This window comes from Lytechinus variegatus, chromosome 1 (genome assembly GCF_018143015.1).
Source record: "Lytechinus variegatus isolate NC3 chromosome 1, Lvar_3.0, whole genome shotgun sequence".
Taxonomy (NCBI): domain Eukaryota; kingdom Metazoa; phylum Echinodermata; class Echinoidea; order Temnopleuroida; family Toxopneustidae; genus Lytechinus; species Lytechinus variegatus.
In genome coordinates this window covers 61,242,465-61,264,438 of record NC_054740.1, presented here as the reverse complement: position 1 = coordinate 61,264,438, position 21,974 = coordinate 61,242,465, and the positions used below count along the sequence as shown (strand labels likewise).

The 21,974-nt window shown below is 38.3% G+C and overlaps 1 protein-coding gene across 1 annotated transcript; it reads left to right on the top strand.

The window, feature by feature from the left end:
* The first annotated feature begins 7,799 nt into the window (after positions 1–7,799).
* Positions 7,800–18,209, top strand: LOC121418817 (putative thiamine transporter SLC35F3). The gene is made up of 8 exons (XM_041612989.1): positions 7,800–7,952; positions 11,643–12,173; positions 12,518–12,818; positions 13,430–13,655; positions 14,071–14,196; positions 15,623–15,812; positions 16,376–16,465; positions 17,224–18,209. Exons 2-8 carry the CDS (start codon positions 11,813–11,815, stop codon positions 17,433–17,435), a joined length of 1,506 nt encoding a protein of 501 aa, XP_041468923.1. The 5' UTR covers positions 7,800–7,952; positions 11,643–11,812; the 3' UTR covers positions 17,436–18,209.
* The last annotated feature ends 3,765 nt before the right edge of the window (positions 18,210–21,974 follow it).

Sequence of the window (21,974 nt, the reverse complement as noted above, 5' to 3'; positions counted from 1 at the left end):
TGGGCAATTAAAGGAAAACCCATGTGACGTCAGACCATTATTTGGCGACGGTTATGCGAATTAGGTCCTATACAAAATTCATATTTCATCATAATGGGGACACATCATTTACACATGTATGAAGAAATGAATATGATTTCATGTAATAACATAAGAAAAGGAAAATGGAGATGTGACATCATCAGCCCACTTAATGAATATTCATGACGATGTGCATATAACCTTTTCACAAAATATTGATAAACTTTTCAATAAAGTTCAATAACTTCGTTATTTGTTATCCGATTCTGATGAAATCTTTCTTTGTGAATTTTACTCTATTTATTTGGATATATAAATATTTTCAGCCCGGACCGTCCCTTTAACAATAATTTTTATAAACGTAATGCATCTCTCTTTTTCATATTTTGAACAAAAATAAAATTCAATGTTCAATAGCTTTAAAAAAATGTCCATATCTCACAGAGGCCTGATGATTGATGTTTATTTTGAAACTTATAGTTTAATCCTGGGGGCACTTTCATTGACGACTGGATACCATCCGCGACGATGCATGGGGTCTCGAAAAGCACTATAACAAGTATTTTCCATATTCTGAAAATGCACCCCTTAACAAGAATTGGTGTGTGGAACCTACCCTTAATTAGTATTGGAAGCAAAACGATACACTTGGCAAGTATTCCCTGAATTGAGCCCCTAAACGAGTACAGCGATATTTTTGTTATGTCACGGCCTTCAGACGTCGGTTTTTTACCTTTATCTACATCATTGGGTTTGCCCCACCTCCCATCACACCTCGCGAAAAACGTAATCTAATTAATACGTATAGTGTTGACTTTTGGGGCAAAAAGAACATCCTTAATAAAACATTCAGTCTTAACTTTTCATACCCTCGCAAATCTGACTTTGCTAGCGAAATTAATAGATACCCTTTTTTTCATTTTTTACACCCTTATAACGTTACGTACGTAACGTGCCCTATCCTGAAAAAGGCATCCTTTTTACGTATTTTTTTTGGGGTCGCTCATGGTATCCACTCGTCATTGCAAGTTCTCCCCCCCCCCCCTCCTCCGGAGTTTAATTTAAACATTGTTTTCAATTTCTGATGTAAGGACCCCATTGAAAATAAGCCATCTCGGCTTTCATGGGCAATCCTGTCAAGGTATACACTACTGTTCATATTTTTTTGTACTTGTTATTACCTGACAAATAAAATAAATCAATCAAACTTGTATAACCTACTCATAATTTGTAGCTTATGGCCGTCAAAAGATGGCGCTATAAAGCTGTCATTTGCGGTTCGATTCTTATAAAAATCAGTACATGGACGAGTAAGTACTTGGCAAGTCGGCTCAAGCCGAGAAATGGAGAGAGATAGGGATACAGATGGAGGGAGGGGGATAGAAAATAAAGAGGGCCTACGTCTTTCTGTCAAGCAAGGAAAGTGAGAGCCCGGCATTTACCTCTCGTCATCAGCCTCCTTTTCCGCCTGTCCAGTTATTTACAATGCACGTGGTGAAAGAAAATTAAGTTTGATGATGCAAAATAACCACCACCACCACAATAGTTAGATTTTGTGAAGGTTTCCAGATGTCAGTACAGTCAGTTACATCCAAGACAGAATTTATAAGTGGATTCCCATTACTCAAGAAGGGCCAAGGAACGGGAAGAGGCGGGACCCCCCCCCCCCCCCTCCCCCGGCACCTAGCTGAATACATTTTTCCCTTTTTTATTCTCATTTTTGCGTTTTATTGCCCCATATAGTCCGCATGTGATATTACACCTATTGTTTCCCTCCTGAAGGAAGTGATCTGAAAGAATTCTTGGCAAGTACTTCCGGCCTAAAAAGTGAAAGTCATTTTGGTCTAGGGCAGAATTCGTGGTCAAACTGTGTTACCAAGTGAGTGTATTCCAATATTTATCCAAATAATGATTTGCAGTTACATTATCCAGTTGAGAAAAATGGAAGAAGTACATACAACTGGAATCATTGTCAAGTATTCGAAACACTTTTTTGAAGGGTGGGTGATTGAAATATTGGAAGGGTTCATTATTTTAAGCGTATTCATGCCTACAGTTTAAGATATTTTTCATTACTTTCATCGAAATGAACATTTGTTTTCTTCAATTTTTCATCATATTCACAATCATTTACAATAAAAGAATATGAATAGGCCTATATAAAGGGAAGACGCAATTCCCCTATGAAGCAATAAAGCTTGTGGAGGAATATGCCCGTCAAAACATATACATTACATTATATACATTTTTCCTATATTTGAGGTTTTCCCCCACATTCTATCACCTCTGTCCCCTTCTTGGTGTGTGTGTGTAGGGGGGGGGGGGCGGGTGCCCATAACCAAATTGTCCTCCTTTTCCAACAATATATTTGTATAGTGCATTAGTGGAAGGAGAGATATTCTCGCACAGTATTTAGTAATCTCAAACGAAAGGTACACTTTAGAACCCTGAACCATGGAGAGGGGCGGTGTCACGAACCCTTGTCACCCACATATTGCTTTTCCTATTCAATTCGGTCTGCGCTCTCCACAGTCATTTCCACATTGCACCTGCAACATGTGCAAACGGGGTCATTTGAAGATAAAACACTCTGGTTTATGGAAGTATCGATGCATGGGTACTTGACTGAGAGCGTAAGAATATATCGTGAAAAGGATTTATCTATTGCTAACAATATTCTGTGAAGGATTCTGCTAGAACTACATGCGATGCAGAGTTATGTGAGTATTTAGTCATGATTTAAAAAAAAAACCTTTGTTGCCCGTTGAGGTTGGTTTGTTCCCGTGAATTTTGCATTAATTTTGTTTGCAGGCTTTATTGCCTGAATTCAATTGACTTTTTCGCTATGCAAATAGTTTGCTGCTCAAAGTCAATATCTTTACAGGATCTTCTTCATCAGCCAGTGGGGTTTGGAAACAAACCCCACACTGTCATCTCAGATTTAAAAAAAAAAGCCGCTGAACACAAAGTCGGTTTAGAAATGAGTCGGCAATCTGCTGGTTAAAAAAATCAATGCTCGATAGATCATAATAAAAAGCGAGACAACTCATATATACGTTAGATGTATGTATAGTATATATCATAAAGCTAATCACTTGATTAAAAATTATTGCAGTATATATACATTCCTTTCCAGGTACCACTTTCAAACTTTATTTGATATGTCAAATTGATTCAGTTTCCATTAAAGATATATACCATGAAATTTCTTGCCGGTAAAATGTCCCCCCACTCGCGCCGAGACCTATCCATAAAACAGCTAAACTGCACTCAATATCTGCATGCAGAATTAATTTGCATTTTTTGTAATCGTCGGTTGTAACAGACGCGTATATTCACTTTTATTTTTTTAACAAACTATAACCCCCCCCCCCCCGAAAAAGAAGAAGAAGAGATATAGGAAGACGATTTTGATGAGATTTTGGTCCATCTAGGGAGAACGAGACTGCCTTTCCTCAGGACTGATATTGTAAACAAAATATGAACATCGAAAGTTGACAAGTACCCCCCCCCCCGAACGCCACCAATGTCTACCCATGGACCTATATATACTACAACTGCAAAAAGGGTAGAATTGTATACAATGGTATCTAAACCACTTCATCACATCCTGGATTGGGGATAATCTGTAGTATCACCTTCCGGTTGCCCGCCCAATCATTGTATATTTTGCAAGCAATAGTCGGCGTATATAGGCGGGCGGTTGAAGGCAGGGGGGGGGGTCTCTCTGATATGTATTATTTTGTTTACTTATGGGGAAAATATCACATACAGTATACCTATCTCGATTTATATCAGTATATTGTTTGTACAAGCTTTATTTGCAATTGCCAATGTAATTACTGGGTATTTTATTTTCTTCTGTTGAAATAAGCATTTGAATTAAATTTGAAATAAAATTGTCGATGCCACACAGACACTTACAATGCTTGCTAATCTCACTCAGTTTCGTAGATTTATAGGCCCTTTACATTCAAGTCTAATGAAAATTCATCATTATGTCGATGCATGTACTGGTATGATTCAAGCATATATGCTGCGGGCTCGTGAAATTGAAATAAACGTAATAATGTTCGTTCATAAACCAAAAAAAAAAAGACATTCATGATATGCTGGTATTATGACAAATTCTGCCCCTACCCGTACAATGATCTTAAATAACATCTAATGTTTAATTTATTCATTCATTTATTCATCTATCTTTATTTTATTCGTCTTTTATTTATGTAGTTATATCTATTCATTTACGGGCCGTGTGCCAGGGGCCCATGCATGGTTAGAAGTACAAGCATGGAGGTAGTCTACCTCCATGGAATATAGACGATGGCTAATATAGCATTACCAATAGTCTTCAACCTATATGACCCAGCAACATTCTTAGCATTGTTGCCTTGTAATAAAGAGAAGTTACAATCCCAACTCCCTGATTGAACACACCTATTCCCTACAATAAATCTACCGCCAGAAGCGCCATAAGCCAAAGTTTCCGAGGGCCGGAAGTGGCGTATGGGGCAAAATCTATAAAATTAGTTAACCATTTTTATACACTGACACCCCTCCCTTTCTTTGATGGTTTTTACGTAATATCCAGAAAAATATATTGCATTCACCCCTTTTCCTTTCATGTCTATTTTCTTGGTCGTGAAACATTTTTTTTCCGGGAGGCATGGCCCCAATCGATCGCCTCCATTTGCACGCCATATACCGAGATGATTATGGCAAATCAAGTGCTTTTCCATTCAAACCATTTTAGCTTCTCTTAACAGATCAAAAAATATGGGCTAATTCATTTTCTGTATGATCACTTAATTTTCATCTCAAAGGATTAAGAATATTAGCTATAGAGTCAATGAGAGACACAGTTTTGATCACTTATAATACATGTATATTATTACAGCAATAGCTATGGCAGATTCAGGGAGGGGGCACATCCGGCCCATGCCTCCCGCTTGGGATCCACTCATATTCAAAATGTTTGATATAAGTATGCCGTTTTTACACAAGTGAGCCCCCCTCCCCTTGAAAATTACAGCATAGATTTTTTAATGGGAATATGTCGATCAAACACAAGTGAGGGCCTTTTTCTTCTTTTTTTCTTAAAAAATTTCCTCGGAAAAATGTGCTCCCCCTTTGGAAAATCCTGGATCCGCCCCCAAGTGGTAGGTGAGAGCATCAATAAGGTTAGCATGGCGATCTACATGTATATCTTCATGGTAAGTGTAGGCTGGCATAATGTCATATAAACCCAAAGTGCAACTGAGGGTATACAGGCTAACAATTCCCTATTGTATTCAGATTAGAACGCGCGTGATGGCCGCATGGAAAACGATGAGATTTCACAAATTATGAATACTCCCCCCCCCCCCGCCGCCCCTTATTTCGAATTAATCTATACCGAATTAGTGATTCAAGAAAAGTAGCTTAACTATACTCGAGGGGGCGGGGATATTTGGAAGCGGCATGGGGTTCTTCCCCCACTATGTCGCTGTCCGGGAAAGCCGGGGGGGGGGGAGTGGGTGGGCGAAGTTGGGAAAAAATACTGAAACATAATTTGCAACGAGTCTAATTAACTCCCTGTATGTCTAACCAAAAGACAATTAGTCCTACCCTCTGAAAATTAGTATTGATAAGACAACTACCCCCTGAACTATACCCCTTCCCGAGGACACCGTCATAAATCAATCAGACAAAGCTGTTGTAAAAACTTGTCAATCACTCTACCCATGGAGACTTCAAATCAATTGGACTCATTGGTGATATAAAGCACTGCTCCGTTACACGAATGTCTAAAATGTCATTTTTATTTACAAAAAAAAGTTTTGCTTGATATTAGAGTTTTCTTGCATGCGGACATAAAACAATATACTCATTGGTTTATTTTTATTATTGCCCCAGGGGAATTAGATGCGTTTTAGGAGAAACTATCCCCGGATAATTGGGACTTGTCTATGGGAAAATTGCCCATACACTTGTGATAATTCAATTATTCAGTTGCCAATTTGAAATTGACATAGGGATCTTAAATTCAGAACAACCATATCTTTCCTGTCTAGTTTCTCTCAAAATCTTACCATTCTCTTTTACTTATTTTAAATAAGTCTCAAAATTTTTGTTGGTGCATTAGAGATTGGTTTCTCCCAGGGGCGAATCCAGGATTTTCCAAATGGAGGGGGGGGGTCATATTTTCCCTAGGAAAATTTGACCCCCCCAAAAAAATCACTTAAAAATGAATGTCATTGAATGTGCATGCCCACTCCCTGCCCCCCCCCCTCTTCTGGTTTCACCGACACGAGTGATGCTGGTTTATTTCGCACAGGGGCAGGGCAATGGATCGAGTTAATATTATAATTTCCAGAAACCAGGGGCAGATATGATCTTAAGGCCTAATCTGCCCTTAACTTTCTGGAAATAATAAGAGGAGTACGGGCCCCGGGACTATATTGTGCGTCTCGCCGTTGGCTACTGGGGGTAATTGTCCAGGTACTTTACCTTATTGTCCTGGAGGGGGGGGGGTGATATTCCCGGTGTTCTCGGTGACATCATTGTGCATTCTTCTATCGAATGTAACACGATAAAGTCATATATGGTTTTATGAAATTTTTGAAGTCAGTTATTATTCACTGGAAAATGCAATAAAAGAATGCTGCAAAAACAGGGCCAGCGATCGGGGGTGGGCACAGTAATTGTTTTTGAAGCACTAAAAAGTGCCATTTTTATTAAGAAAAGTGTCTTTTTTACGCAAGAAAATGCCCCCACACGAACGTGTACTGCGCCAATTAATCTAACCTGAGAAGGACTCGTTTTAGGTGATACCAAGTGCCTTATATAGCTTTCTCGTATATTAGTGCCCATTTAAGCCCCCTCTCGAAAGTGGTCTGTGCCCGCTCTCGCCTAGGTCAGAGTGAGAATTATGTGTGAGCAAGTGCCCGGCCCCCTGCCTTCTTGTAAGTGCCTTTTCTCAACCAGTGCTCCCTTTCACGCACGAAATTAAGTGCCCCTTACGAACGTGTTCTGTGTCCCTTTCACCTGAGGATCCAGTGCCCCTATTTGAAACAAGAAACATGCATTTTCATATGTTACGACTTATGAAGGATAAAAAACTTGTAAGAATAATCTTATGTGCCTTGAGTTTCATGAGTCATTGTGAGTGGGGTAGATAAGCAGTGGCATCGGCCTACATTTTGAGGGGGGGGGGGGCCTTGGGAGCTAAATTGCATATGCCCCCCCCCCCGGCCCCCCAATAAAAAACATTTCAAGAACAAAAAAAAGGAGGAAAAGAAAAGGAAACAGAAAAGGGTGAAATGTGATATCATTTTCAGAATAAATCATGTCAAAATCTATCACAAAATTTTATTTTCTTTATGAAAATGCCAAAGTCGATCTGTGCTTGCTTGCAAGCTTCTTCTAAAATTAAATTAACTTAAGCTCACTCCTCGATTAACATTTTAGCTTATTTGTTCCCCTTTGTTTTAAGATTGTGCCCTTTTCGAAAGAAATTGTGCCCTATTTATCCCTATACACCCCCCCCCCCCCCAACTTCGCTCCGCCCCGGCCCCCGGGGCACCGCCGCCCCTGCGGCAAAAACAAAAACAGAGCTGTCGAGTAAAATGTAAATATTTTTTCTCTTTCGCTTCACGGCGCGGCGGCCGTACGTACGCCAGCGCCTCTGCCTCGCGCGCGGCGCGATCGCCGCTATCATTTTGCGTGCAGCAGCAGCTGATGAAATAATCTCATTCAAGTTGCGTTGCCAGAATAGAACCGGCCAGTCTTATCTTAGCAGGGCAATCGAAAGGGTACGTCGGGAAATTGGAGCCGTAAATGTTCCGCTTTGGGAATAGGAGAATCAAACGCTTGACTGTAATTCAAATGAAGTGGAATATCAGAAGTGATAGAGCATAGAATTGCCTGTTTTTAAGTACGGTATAGACATGGTAGGTCTACTGAAATAGATTTTTACATGACAAAGCCAAGGCCGATACATTGCACGTGCTGTATGCAAGAATCGGTACCCGGTACCGGTGCGTTGCGCAATATTACTGGTAATGCGCTAAAATTATCAGTGGACATGCAGGGGATATTCCTCTGCGCTGCACAGTGCAATGACACTAGAGTAGGCATGCCAGCGCCAGGTAACGTTTAGTATCAAGGACAATCAGCCAAGAGGCTCCTAGAGAATAAAAATTATTCACTAACGTTTGGCGGAGTACAGCAAGACTGCACATGCCGACTTAACCAAAGAAAGACCAAGACATGTGATGTGCTAATTGTGCTTACTAGTCAGACTACAGTTACACTTACACTTGTTCATTAAATCAAAATGAGTGTCTCCATGGAGCCTCGGCCAGGGATAGCCAGGACGAGGCTCTAGGTCTAGGCTTAGTCAGACTGTCTTTACTCCCCATGGAGCCAGGGTCAGGGATTGTGTCTCATTCATGATGTGCATGTAATGTTAGAACCTACCACGAGCCCGGGGGGGGCCACTTCCATTCACGAGTGGATACCATGCGCGACCACGGGGTCTCGAAAAGCACCCTAAACACGTAATTTCCATATTCTGAAAATGCACCCCTTAACAAGTATTGGCGTGTGAAACCCTACCCTTAACAAGCATTGGAAACAAAACGATACTCTTGGCAAATATTCCCTGAAATGAACCCCTAAACAAGTACAGGAATGTTTTCCTTCGGTCGTCGGCTTTACCTTATTTGGTTTAGTGGCGACCCCACATTCTACACCTCGCGCAAATCGGACTCTAAACACGAAGTTTTGGGGCAAAAAGGACATCCTTTATAAAACATATTAATTTTGTTTTATCATCCCCGCAAATTCGACCCTAAACACGTAATTTTCCTAGTGAAATAGATACCCTTTTTTCATTATTTTTGTGTTTTTGACACCCTTATCACGTTACGTACGTAACGTGCCCTATCGTGAAAAAGACATCCTTTTTACGTGTTTTTTTGGTCGCGCATGGTATCCACTCGCCAATGTAAGTGGCCCCCCCGGGACCACGAGAAAAAAAAACAAATTTTTAACCCTGGCTGAGATTTCAACTTTCTAAAAAGATTTAGCCCTAAATCCTGTGAATGGGAATATGGGATACAACTTAATTTCCGAAATTTATACGATATTGATTCAATTTAAAAAAAACGAAAAAAATCTTGAAAAGATGGGGAAGACTTGCAGTGTTTACGTCGCCATCTTCATGATCTTGTTCTCTTTTGTCTTTCAAGACGCACGTCTGTGTGCGTCTTGTAATTTGGCGAAAGACAAGAAGATGGCGACGTAAACATCGCATCAAATCTTCCATCTTTCCAAGATATTTTCTCGTGTTTTAAAATGAATTCCTTGTTTAAAAATGGAATTGATATCGTATAATTGTCAGAAATAAAGTTTCCCATTTTCATGATTTAGGGCTAAATCTTTTAAAAGGAAAGTAGAAATCTCGGCGGCAAAAATTTCAGGTTTTTTTGCGGTACATGCACATGAATGGGATGCAATCCCTGGAGAGTAAGCACACGTTAGTGAATGATTTTTGCTCTCTAGGAGCCTCCTGGGATTGCATCCCATTCATGTGCTTGTACCGTGAATAAAAAATGAAACTTTTGCCCCCGAGATTCCTACTTCTAAAAGATCTCGCCCTAGTTCATGATGTAAATAGGATGAAACTTCATTTCTGACATTTCTACAATATTGATTTCATTTTTAAACAATTCATTTTATAAAAATGAGAATAATATGAAAAGACGGGGGAAAATTGCTGTATCGTTTATGTCACCATCTTGTTCTTTGTTTTTTGCCAAGCTACAAGACGCATATTGAAAAATTTACCATGTATTGTGGGCCTGGGGCGGTATTCTGAAAGCTCAATTAGCGGTCAATTAGCGCTCAGTTAGCATTTTGGTATTCTGAAAAGTCACTTAAGTGCCCCTTTCCTTATTTGGCAGGGTTGCGTTGCGCGCAACTACGCGTTATGACCGCGCGAAGACTTAATTGAGTAGTTACGAGACTTTTGGTATTCTGAAAAGTCTCATAGCGCTCAATTAGCGGACTTTCCAGTGGGGAAAGATAATGGTGATAAGAGGTCCATTAAGTCTCACCATATCTTGCTAAATGTTGCTTTCATTTCGTATAAATATCATCAAATCGGTTTAATACTAGGAGGAAGGAAGAGAATAAAGGAGAGAGCTAAAAAGGGAATAAAATAAAGGGGGGAAAGGTGGTGTACAGAAACAAGTAAAATAAGGAATAGGGCCTAGGGACTATATTTGGTAATAAATAAATTAGAAAAGGGGAAAAGGGAGACAGAAATATTTGTGTACTTATAGGGAAAACATGACTATTATTTTTCTATATTTTCTTTTATTATTAGCATCATAAACTATTTTGTTTTTTTGACAATAATGAAATTGCCAAATCACGGCAGATGCAGCAATGTGCAGGAGTGAATTAAACCTTGTTTCTGACAATGAAGTGAAGTGATGCCATCGTTTTCGCCACCTATAAAAACCTATGTCATAACGTTTGTACATCAAATTTCAATAAAATTTCGGCTTTTTTAAAATCATGCTTGTTTGTTGAAGATTTCTCATATAAATGAAAAGTATGTAGTTTTTAGAATAAGTAGGAATTAAGTTAAAGAAGACCCCTCCCCCCTTTCATGGCCCCGAGACAGAGGCAAATAAAATATTGTAAAAAAAAGAAAAAGAAAGAAAGCTACAAATGGATTCAATGGATAGGGGGTTGTGAAAATCAGAACGCGTTCGAAAAAAAGAGAAAAGCACAAAGGTACAATAAATGAGAGAGAAAGGGAAAAGACAACAGTTAATTTCAACAACACAACGAACCTCTAATCTCCGATGCAAATGTGCTTAAGCATTATTTTCAGCAAAAATTCTTTTATCAAGATCGTGGTGCAGTGCACCTGCAGCAGCCGGGCGCTGCGCTGCAAGGCAGCAAAGTGAAGAGACACTGCGCGCTAGGAGAAAAAGTTACGTTGTAAGAGCGCATTTGATTGGTTAATTCGGCTCAGTAGGGGAGTGGCCTAAAGGGACTTAATTGAGCGCTAATAGAGTTTTCAGAATACGAATTTGGAGGTACATTAGCGCTCCATTAAATGGGTAACTTAAAAGGATATTTAAGTGGAAACTTACGAGACTTTTCAGAATACGGCCCCTGACTTGTATCAAATTGAGCTCATCTAGGAGAGTTTTTTTTTTGAGGAGCTCAATTGAAAAATTAAGGAGAGCGATTTATTGAGCTCCATGAAATAATAAATGTGAAGGATGGTAACATGAAAAATTATTTAATCCTAAATTTTATGCCCCCCCCCCCCTTAGTTAATATTTGTTGAAACTACGTGCATTGATATATTTTTTTGCCAAATGCATGTTTATGTACAGTTATGTACTGTGTAATGAAGTAAGGTCTACTCACTCGAGCGAGAATAATTTGTATTGTAATCGCTCACAAAATATTCTGTATCTTTTCCTTATCAGTCAATTCCCCAGCAGCAACTAGAGCCACCTCAACTCTGATCAGTGATTGAAGTAATGTTACTCGAGCGAGAATAATTTGCATTGTAATTGCTCACAAAATATTCTGTTTATTTTCATTACCAGTTGAATCCCCAGCATCAACTAAAGTTGCCTCAACTCTGATCTGGCCAGTGACTAGACCAGTCTTTTTTTTATGTTGAAGCAAGTTTGAGTGGAAGTGTTTTCCATTGGACATTGCATGAGTCACATTTTTTGGGTGGTAGCAGGGCATTGCTGACTTGCACTAGTGTACAATGGAATCGGATAAAGACAATAACCAGCAAAACAATGGCCAGCAAGACCCATCAGCCGCAGAGGCTCCGGTGAGTGAAATGGACAGTACTCCGGTAGAAGGTGCTCCAGCAGAAGGTGTTCCAGAAGGAGAGGCTCCTCCAGCAAAAGAGGCTCCAGCAGATGAGAAAGTAGAGATTGAGGATGAGGTAAAGCCAACAAAAGGGGAGGCAGAACAGCCAGGGATTGAGGAAGCAACAGAAAAGGAACCTATGCTTCTCCCGAACTCTGAGTCTGAAGGTCATCAAGGGGACGGTGATCAGGCTGCAGAAGTGCAGAAAAAAGTAATACCGGAGCAAAAGCAAAATGGAGCCCATCCTACAGGTAATTATTTTCATGAGAATGAAATGCTGATAGAAAGAGAAAATTTATATTGGTTTATTTTCATAGTTCTCTATTTTCATTACTTTTTATATTCATTTAGTAAAAATAAAGTAATTATTAGCTTTTGAGCTTTGTACATTGTTGAATCATACAGATATGCTGTTGAAAAGAGAAAAGAAAGAACTTTTATAATGATTCATTTTCTCCCTTGCTACCTTTATTTGGTAAATATAAATTAAATGTTTGGGTCGAAGCCTTCTCCATGTGAAACCATACATGTACATGGGAAGAAATAGTAGGAATGGAATTTTCATTCTTTTCAATGTCTGTGTTTCCTTTTTCAGCTGATCAAGTACCAGTTGAAGTGACAATCGAAAAATGCACCAAACCGCCCTCTTCCTCCTATAGCACTGTCCGCAAGATTCTTATAGGTCTGTCCATTGGCCTTGGTGTTGCAATTTCGTGGGTGGCGGCTACTCAGTTCATGAAGGCAATGTACGATGAGAACTTTGATGCTCCGTTCTTTATCATCTGGTTCTCAACAATTTGGATGTTGGTGTGCTATCCAATCTACATCATTGGCTCCTTGGTGATCTTTAAGGATCAGAGGAGTGCCGGCTGGGCTGGTATCAAAGAGTTATATAAGTAAGTCCATTTTAACGCCTCTACCAACCGAAGGTGGTAGCTGGCAGCAGTGTCTGTTTGGGGTCATCCGCCTGTCTTTCCATACTTTTAATGCTTTTCGCAACAGTTTAAAAAAACGTTTGATGGATCAACTTTAAACATGCTTGATGTTTATCCGAGGGATTATAATTGTATTAATCTTGGGCGGTTTTGAGGGCAAAGACAGGACCGATTAATTGATCGACTTCACACCTGGTTTATTTGTGGGAGGAAAGATGATCTGATTGGATATCGAAGTCACATACATGTAGAGCTTGTGGCATGGATCAAATTAGAATTTGATTAATGTGGCGGAACGGGAGTGACAATAAGATTAGATGAAGAAAATCCTTGACAATGATACATGTATCTAAGGGTATGATATATTCTGATCTGGAGGAGGGCTGATATCTTGACTGCACATAGTTGAAAATCCATCTACATGTAGCTTCTTTATTATAACTATGTAACCTGATTCACTAAGAACTGAAGAGAATGAATACCAACCCAGAGACTTTCTATAGACATCCCTCTAAAATTTCCTATGTCTTTGTTGGTTTGGTGGAATGATGTGGTATTTTTCTTCTCATCAGGGCTGATCAGCAGATATATGGAGAGAGAGGCATGACTCTCTGGAACTGCCTAAAACTGACAGGTCCATTCTGTGCCCTGTGGATAATCACAAACTACATGTACGCTGCGGCTCTCAAGTTCAAGTCGCCGACGGATGTCACAGCACTCTTTGTCACCAATACTGCATTTATCTATGTATTCTCTTGGATTTGGTTGGAGGAACTGCTCATCCTTCTTCCTGCCAGGGTGAGTTTCCTTTTCTCTTCCTCCTCATCCCTTCTCGCTCTGTTCTTTTTCTCTTTCAACTGCTCCCTTAAAAATAACTTGGAAAAAAAAAATTATTAAAAAAAATTGTGTGATAATGACTTAGTTGTTCATTATCTTTTCATACTCTAGTCAAATCTCTCTATTAGGGCCTTCCGAGGGAAATGGAAAAAACAGCCACAGGCGGCAGACCTGTGACTCTGTATAGACAGGTTCTTTAACACATTTTCCTTTCAAATGGGAGACAGTTTTGGTGGCCACTAAATACAAAATTTCATTATCTACTGGTGGCCAATGAGACAGGTTTCACCGTACTTGTTTGATGTATTTGGTATTTTGGGGATGATGTTTATTTGATCATATAATTTCTCCCTTATTTGTCCCACTTTGTCCTCAGTTATGCTCAGTGCTTCTGTCCATAGTGGGTACTGTCTTGATGATGGCAGCTGACGGCTTTGGAGGCGGGAGTGTCATAGGAGTACTCTTGGCTTTGGGTGCTGCAATAGGAGCTGCCCTTTACAAGGTAGGTCCAACCTCATTCAGAACCAACATAACCTCATCACAGAATCCATATCTTCTCTGGCCCATTTTCTGAGCTCCGGTTTAATTTAAACTTGGTATGTTTTATAAAGCTGTTCGTAAGTTAAGGGCAACCTAAGGGACAATTAATTAGTGATAATTTCTTAGGCACTTAATCAACATCAATGAAAATTTGGCATATATCATTTACTACGTGAAAGGATCACCAGAAGTTCGTAAAGTATCTCGTAACTTATGAACAGCTTAATCAAATCCCCACCTGGTTTAAAATTGCAGTTTAGTCGTTGATGGCCAGTTGCGATACACCACCAGCAATAACAACAAGGAGTTCAATTTATTAGCTCATTTGACACTCATTCATAATTGTCTTGGAATTATTAAAATAGTTTTTTCACCATTAAAGCACAAGGAAAGACAACATCAAACATAAGAAATATACAATGTGAATAAAAGTTTACATTTTCCATTTCTGAATACTTTAGCACAAAGTGAGGACTTTGCAGGTTAAAGAGAAATTCCAGTAGTTGCAGTAAACACTGATTTCATGAGAAAGTCTGTAAAACAAGGCTTAATTGTCAGTATATCATCGAGGATCTAGATCTGGTACAGTTACATTAACTGAACTTTGTGAAATCTTGAAATCTACGATGAAAAATGTTCTCACCGAAGATCACCAACACAGCTAAGCGCACGTGGGACAATGTATAATTATTACTTAGAGCGTCGGGCCCGACGCTCTACCCGAATCCTGTGCTTATTTGCTGATTTCTCAGCAATTACACAATTTCTTCCAGAATCCTTTGGCACATGCCTTTTATTCATACAAACAGACACTTTGGTGGTCATTTCATTGGATTCTGTACGAACTTATTTTGACATCGTTACCAAAACTAGCATTTACCGTTAAGTGACTTCAGATTACCATCCTTTGTTTTTTTCAGAGCCAAATTATATGGACGTGGTGATGCTAGTCAGAGTCTGTAGCAGTACTTCATAAGAAAGACACTTGATTTTTGTCCTCTTTCTGTCAGTTACTCTTTCAGTTGAGGCACGATCTTTGTGTTGCTCTCAATTCTGAATCGTCTCATGTCCCAGTTTATCTAACGATATATGATTTATCTCAATTCATGTTTAATTTCTTGTTATTGCAAATCAGGTGGTTGTGTTTCATCAAGCTGTTCGTAAGTGACGACCGACCTTTCACATAACTGGTAACCCTTTCTTTTGTTAAATGATATATCCAATGTAGCTGTACTAGCGGAATTTAGCACCTGAGAACATGTTCCAGTCATGTCTAAAGTCATGGATATTGGGTAACTTTATGAACAGCCTTGTGGTCATTCTATAAGTAAAAGCAAATACAGTATTGGTAATCAGTCAATCACCTTCCATACTATCACCCCCTCTAGGTTCTGTTCAAGCGCTTCTTGGGTGATGCCACCTACGGTCAGGTGTCTCTATTTCTCACCATGCTGGCCCTGCTCAACCTCGTCCTCCTCTGGCCCATCATGCTCGGCCTCTACTTTGGCAAGCGGGAGATTATGGACTGGAACAACCTGCCTTGGGCGTTCCTCTGCGGGACGTCAGCTCTTGGCATTGGTTAGTAAAATTTAGCCTTAAAGCTAAATCCCATTAGTTGCAGAAATCAATGATTTCATTTGAAGTCTTTAAAATCAATTTATGGTAGATCTAGTTCTGGTTTAGTTGCACAAACCTATCTCTATTAACATTAAGTCATGAAATATAGGCGGAAGAGTGGCCATGACTACATTTCAAGATCATTTATGTATATGTAGATAGGGACATGTGGGATAGCGACTATTATTGCTTGGAAAAGACTTGACATTTGCTTGTTTTCTTGGATTCTGTTCATGTCCTATTTGTTTGAAAATGTCTGTCTTAACTTCACATAATTTATTTTCATATGTTTGTAATATTGATATTTCTGTTTTAGGACCTCATGAATAACAGCATACCAATTACCGATAGAACCACCCTTCTAAAAGAAGATTTATAAATGAATGAGTAAATGAATAAATGCATATTTCATAATTTCTAAAAAAAAAATCACCACAGTCATTAGCTTGTGAAATTTGTACCAAATAATTATTTGGAGTGAACATGCTTTTGAAAGTATATTTTGATATTTCTCTCTACCACAGTATTCAACTTCCTGGTTAATTTTGGAATAGCTCTCACCTACCCCCTCCTCATCTCCCTGGCTAATATTGTAGGGATCCCAATCAATGCAGGTAAGATCAATTCATTTTCACATCACTTCAATTTCTAACAGTGCAATGATTTTTCACAAGGAATAAAATACAGGACTCTGTGTACAGTTTTACATTTTTCATATTCAATAAATTAATTTAAATCATTTTTTCAGCATAAAATATCAAAAACAACGATGGATAATATAATACATACAGCACAAATAAGACACATATCAATACAACAACAATAGCATTATATTGATATACTCAGAGGGTAACAGCCAAAAAGGAGATAAATCTTATCTACGGCCATCCTGATAAATATATGAGTAAAATGCGACTAAAATAAAGAATTATTTTGGTATGGGCATACATGTATGTACATATGTCATATTCAGAAAGAATAGTGTTTAAGACCTTTATATTTTAAATAAAATTGAATGAAAATGTGTGTTTCGGTAGTTATACTATTTAACTCTTTCTTCTGTTTAGTTTAAAATTTAGAGTTGCTGGATTATGTTTGAAAAAACTTGTGAAGTGATTGCAAATAAAATTTTAAATTGATTGAATTCGAATCTGTGTTATGAAAATGCATACGATAGAATTAGAGCCTTAACATGAACAATATAATAGGCACTACATCTATTGTCTATGTGGAGTGCCGACAAGAGTTGACAGAAGCCAGCCAGCGTTGGCGAAGATAGTCGATAATGATGAGGGATAATTAAAAAATCAAAAATCAAAACAGGCGTGAAATTGATATTTGATTGTGCTTTTTCCTTTTTTCATTTCTTCAGTGATTGATACAGCATTCCTAGATATGGAGTTGCCTCCTCTTAAGATCGTTGGCGCCCTCCTCATCATCGGCGGTTTCATCATCATGCTCCTCCCCGAGACGTGGCAGATGAAGGTGGCTTGCTGGAAGGAAGGCGACGCCCCCTGCAGGCGGAGAGGGGAAATGCAGCGTGTACCGAGCGAGGAACTTGAAGAAAGAACCGTGAGGTTGTAGCTGTTTGATGGATTGCGGTGTAGGGAAGTAGTCCTCTAAACAAAACACAGAAGGTCTAATTTAACAAAGTTTACCTTCTAACTTCACAAGCATTTCAACTGTTTGGTACATAGTTTGCCTTGGACTCACCTTGGATATCAGTTGTAGTTTGGAGATAATCTATGTAAAGGGGCTGTCATGTGCTTAAAAGCAAGGGAATGTATAAAATGCACACCAATGGAATACCATACATTCAAATGTTATTAGCTTTCATTATGATTTTCATGTGTTAAAATCATCAAAATAGGATGTCACTGACACAAAAATATGAGTTTTCACAGGTTTGTTTGTAGGATATGATCGACTTTTGCAGGAAAATAAAGATTTTTTGCTCTCTCTCTTTATGCATTGGCAGGTATACAACTCTGCTGTGCAAATGCTTGGCAACTTGCAATATTAGTAGGATAAATCCTTTGCTGTGCACTCCAGATTTAGTATTTATGTCATGATGTTGATAGGGATATTACGAGACAAAGAAATAGTGGAGTGTGTGTATTCTGTTCCTTAAGATGGATTTCTTCAGTATTTTACTTGAAGTCTGTGTGTCCATTTTTCTGTCTCAGGTGTGAAGTGGCTATTGGTGCTGGTCATTTGAATGTTCATGGGTGTATGTTTGATAGGACTCTTCATTGGTTTGTGTGCGTGTGTATGTTCCAGTGTGCACTGTGATGAGTGTGGATGAAGAGAAGACGTTAAATTAAAGAACCTGATGAATTTAAGGATAATGAGTCGTAATGTATTATTAGAAAATGAATACAATGATGGTCTGCAACTGGAAATTGAAAGTTGCAGATTTTAGTCGCTGGTGGCGACTGGCGATAATGATTTGTATAAAGTTAGTAGCTGTTTGAATCTTGCATGAAATAATTGTGGTGGATACTTGTGAGCAAGAAACCAGAGGACCAAATGCGGAAGGTCCCCTCCGAGGGACCTGGTAATGATAAATAACTCATCAAAGGGTATTGATTCACCAAAGCGGGAATCGAACCTGGGTCACTGGTATCTGAAATCCCTGCTCTACCGTTGGCATGAGCCCCAAGGTCGATGTTTTAAAAAGTTGATAGATGTTATTCATGATGGTTGATGCCTTTATTTCAAAAGTATCTTGCTGCCACTACATGGCTTTTAAAAAAAAATCCTATTTATCTTATGGCAGCTAACATTGCTAACCTCATATTGGAAGAGTTTTCCCCGTGTCTTGAGGTAAGAATTGGGACTTGAGCTGTTATTGTGCCTTTGGTGTTTTTTTGTTGCTTTGAGCCTTTTGACAACTTGAATTTGAAGTAAACCTCCAAAGTGAAATTATTCACATCTAGAGATTATCAATGGCATTTATAAATCATGCCTAAAGTAAATTAGATTCATCACATAAAGCTACCATGTCCCTGGCCTAACCCTTCTTTGAAAATGTGGACCATTATCACTACATTTGCCACTCTCCATTCAAGAGAATTACATATATATCTTTGGAAATATCCGACATCATGTCATTGCATTGTTAACCTGTTGACTACTGAATTGTGTAATTCCCATAGACTTTGTATAGGGACCATCCGGTTCTAGAAGTGAGCGGGGTCATTAGTGTTGAACATTGCCGTATCTTATGGATGCATGCAGATAAACATGCATGTGTGGCATAGAATCCTGTAATGCAAAGCTTATTGAATGATCATAAAATTGATTTTTGTGATTGAATATACATTATGTTCATCGCTATCAATTATAAGAATGTGTTCGACATCAATTTGTGAGTTTTATATCACAGGGCCCTTGTTGCTGGTACACATGTTTGAAAGCTGACATCCAAATGACCTATTGCTATTAATGAGTGAATTAGATTTTTGTTTAAAGTACTGTGTATTTATCTATAATATTTATAGATATTATTTTGACCAAATAACTCGGTACATTAAAATGAAGCACAAATATCTATCAGTCTTGTAATTAATCATATATAATTTATTTTGATTGATGTTGAAATAAAATACTCGATTTATATAATTTTAGTATAAAATTATGACTTTTTTTTCTTTACTTAATGTTTACCCTATTTTTATCCACATAGTATGATTAATATGTTTTTAAGCACTGTTTATCTGTTTCATATTCTGTTTGCACAGTCTATTTTAAAGTGAATAGATTGATCTATAATGTGTTTTCGTTTATAGTAACTACAAGTATTTTATATTCTTCCATCTTGAATTTTTCATTCGGAATTCTTATATTCATCTCAAACAAAATATATTTGTTGCATTCATACATGCCGTGAAATAATATCAAAAATGAAATTTGATAGAGATTTTCCCATATTACACTTCATGTTTTCACTACCGTATCCATAGTCTATTCACAGCCTTATTTTCATGAGCACCTTGTGTGTGTAATTTACAGAATATTCCTCATATTGTTTTAAGTTTATTTCAAATTGCAATTTTTGAAGACAATTTCTCTGGTGAATTGGTTTTATGCATGCATTTTATTTTTTTATTTTTAGCAGTAGAGTATACTGCAGGTTGCCTTCTCGTTAATGGCAAGGGGGGGGGGGGTTAAAGGCAAGGGCTGGATAACTGATTTTGACACATGCATGACATCTGTTTATATATGCTGGATGAATGAAACCAAATTCATATCTCCCTTGATGTGTATACCCCTTTCTTTTATTTATCCAGTACAACCAAAATGGTAGGCCAGAAGTGTTTTCCTTTTGTACCGAAAAATTTGCCTGCGTGTGCTGTTTTCATTCATAACCAAAACAATTCTGATGGACTCATTTTGAGTCTGAGGTTTTTTTTTTGGGGGGGGGGTGGGGGTTCACATCCCAACAAATTTAAAATATGAACTGTTGCTGCAAGGAAATATCATGTTATTGCATAAAAGCACGATTAAACATGTTTACTGTAGTTATTTTTGATGTAGACTTTCTTCCTGAAATGTACGCCTGGGCCCCGTCTTACAAAGAGTAACGATTGATCCAATCAACCACAATTATGGAAAGCCAGCAACGTCAACACCTTAAACACAACTTTGTTCAAAATGTTTTCTAGATACATATGAAGTATTTTCAATCATTCAGTTTTCTTCAAAATTCAGTGTGCTTCTCTTTATTTACGAAGGACATTGTGCAAATTTCCTGTGGAAAAAATTGACGTTAATTGATTTCCACGTACTTGAGGTTGATCAGATCGATCGTATCTCTTTGTAAGACGAGGCCCTTGCAAACGTTGTGAGCCTTGAAGCAGCTGTGGTTTATAATAAAGAGATGATTTTTTAAATAAATCTTTTAACAAACAAGAAGATATTGAGGTTTCAATGCTACGGTTTTTGTAGTGTTAGGTTCACTTAGTGAGGTTTCATTCATTCTCTTTTTGAAAAATGTCCTCCATGATTTATAAACCAACAAGAATTATCTGAGTAATATATTGTTCCAAGATCGACCGAGATCTAAAGGCTAATGTATTTGATAGTTCATCATCATTTGCAAACACAAGAGGTTTTGTCTTATTCAACCTTAAACTGCACATTTATTTTTAGTTTCTCACCTGCAGTTGTTTAATAAGACTGGTGTAAATATCACTTTATTTTCATACAGTGCATTATGTGTTGTTACAGCTGTACAACTAAATAAACTACATGTATACATACCACATATAAAATTTATTGCTTTAATTTTAGGATTTCCCTTCAGCAATGGCCAGATACACTAGGTTAAATTTGATGATTGACAAAAACATTGATGATTCTGTTCATTCTGCAAATTCTGTGTTGTTGCTGCTGTACTTGAATGTACATAATGCATATAAAAGTCATTGCTGTAGGCTAAGGTATGTTCTCTTCTGCAGCAACGACCAGGTACACTAGGTGAAATTTTGGTGATGAGCAGGTCAGCAGGGGTGTGAGAGTTCAGATTTTTATCTTATTTTAGATTTTTTTGTTTTGATTTTCAGCTGAATTTCAGCTTATATTTGGCTATCCTCTGTACAAAAAGTATGGAAGCTCTTTCTCTTTCAGACTTTTTCAACACATCAGCTTTTTTCAGATCTTTTTGTGACCACTCACACCCCTGTGATGAGTGACTCGCAAAATACACGTAAGCAAAAAAAAGACTACTGATAATTTTGGGCATTATCGTGATATTGGGAACCACCGTTCACTTCATACAGCAGCACTTTATTCAGTCACACGCACGGTTCCCTATTTCCACCTCCATTCACTTTGTACACAAGTGCGCGTATACAAATCAACGAGACGGTCAGTGGTTCCCGAAACCACGATTTGGCCTAATTTTGACTTCTTGCACTGCAGCCCCATTACCTGCTCAAAAGTTGGGGACTCGGCCAAAGCTATATGCCCTCTCTGGTGTCGACTGAAAATGTAGTTTTAAATCAAGTGGACGGAAGGGCTTTCATTTCCAATTTTCCATGTTATACAGGGTGTATGTTAAACTAGCCGGATAATCTGCCTTTTCAATATTATGTAAAACACAGAGGATAAGTTTTTTTT

Coding starts and splice junctions, on each gene's coding strand:
- LOC121418817 (XM_041612989.1), top strand. CDS start 11,813: ATGGAATCGGATAAAGACAATAACCAGCAAAACAATGGCCAGCAAGAC. Junction 12,819..13,429: donor GGTATCAAAGAGTTATATAA/GTAAGTCCATTT, acceptor TCTTCTCATCAG/GGCTGATCAGCAGATATATG. Junction 14,197..15,622: donor TAGGAGCTGCCCTTTACAAG/GTAGGTCCAACC, acceptor CACCCCCTCTAG/GTTCTGTTCAAGCGCTTCTT.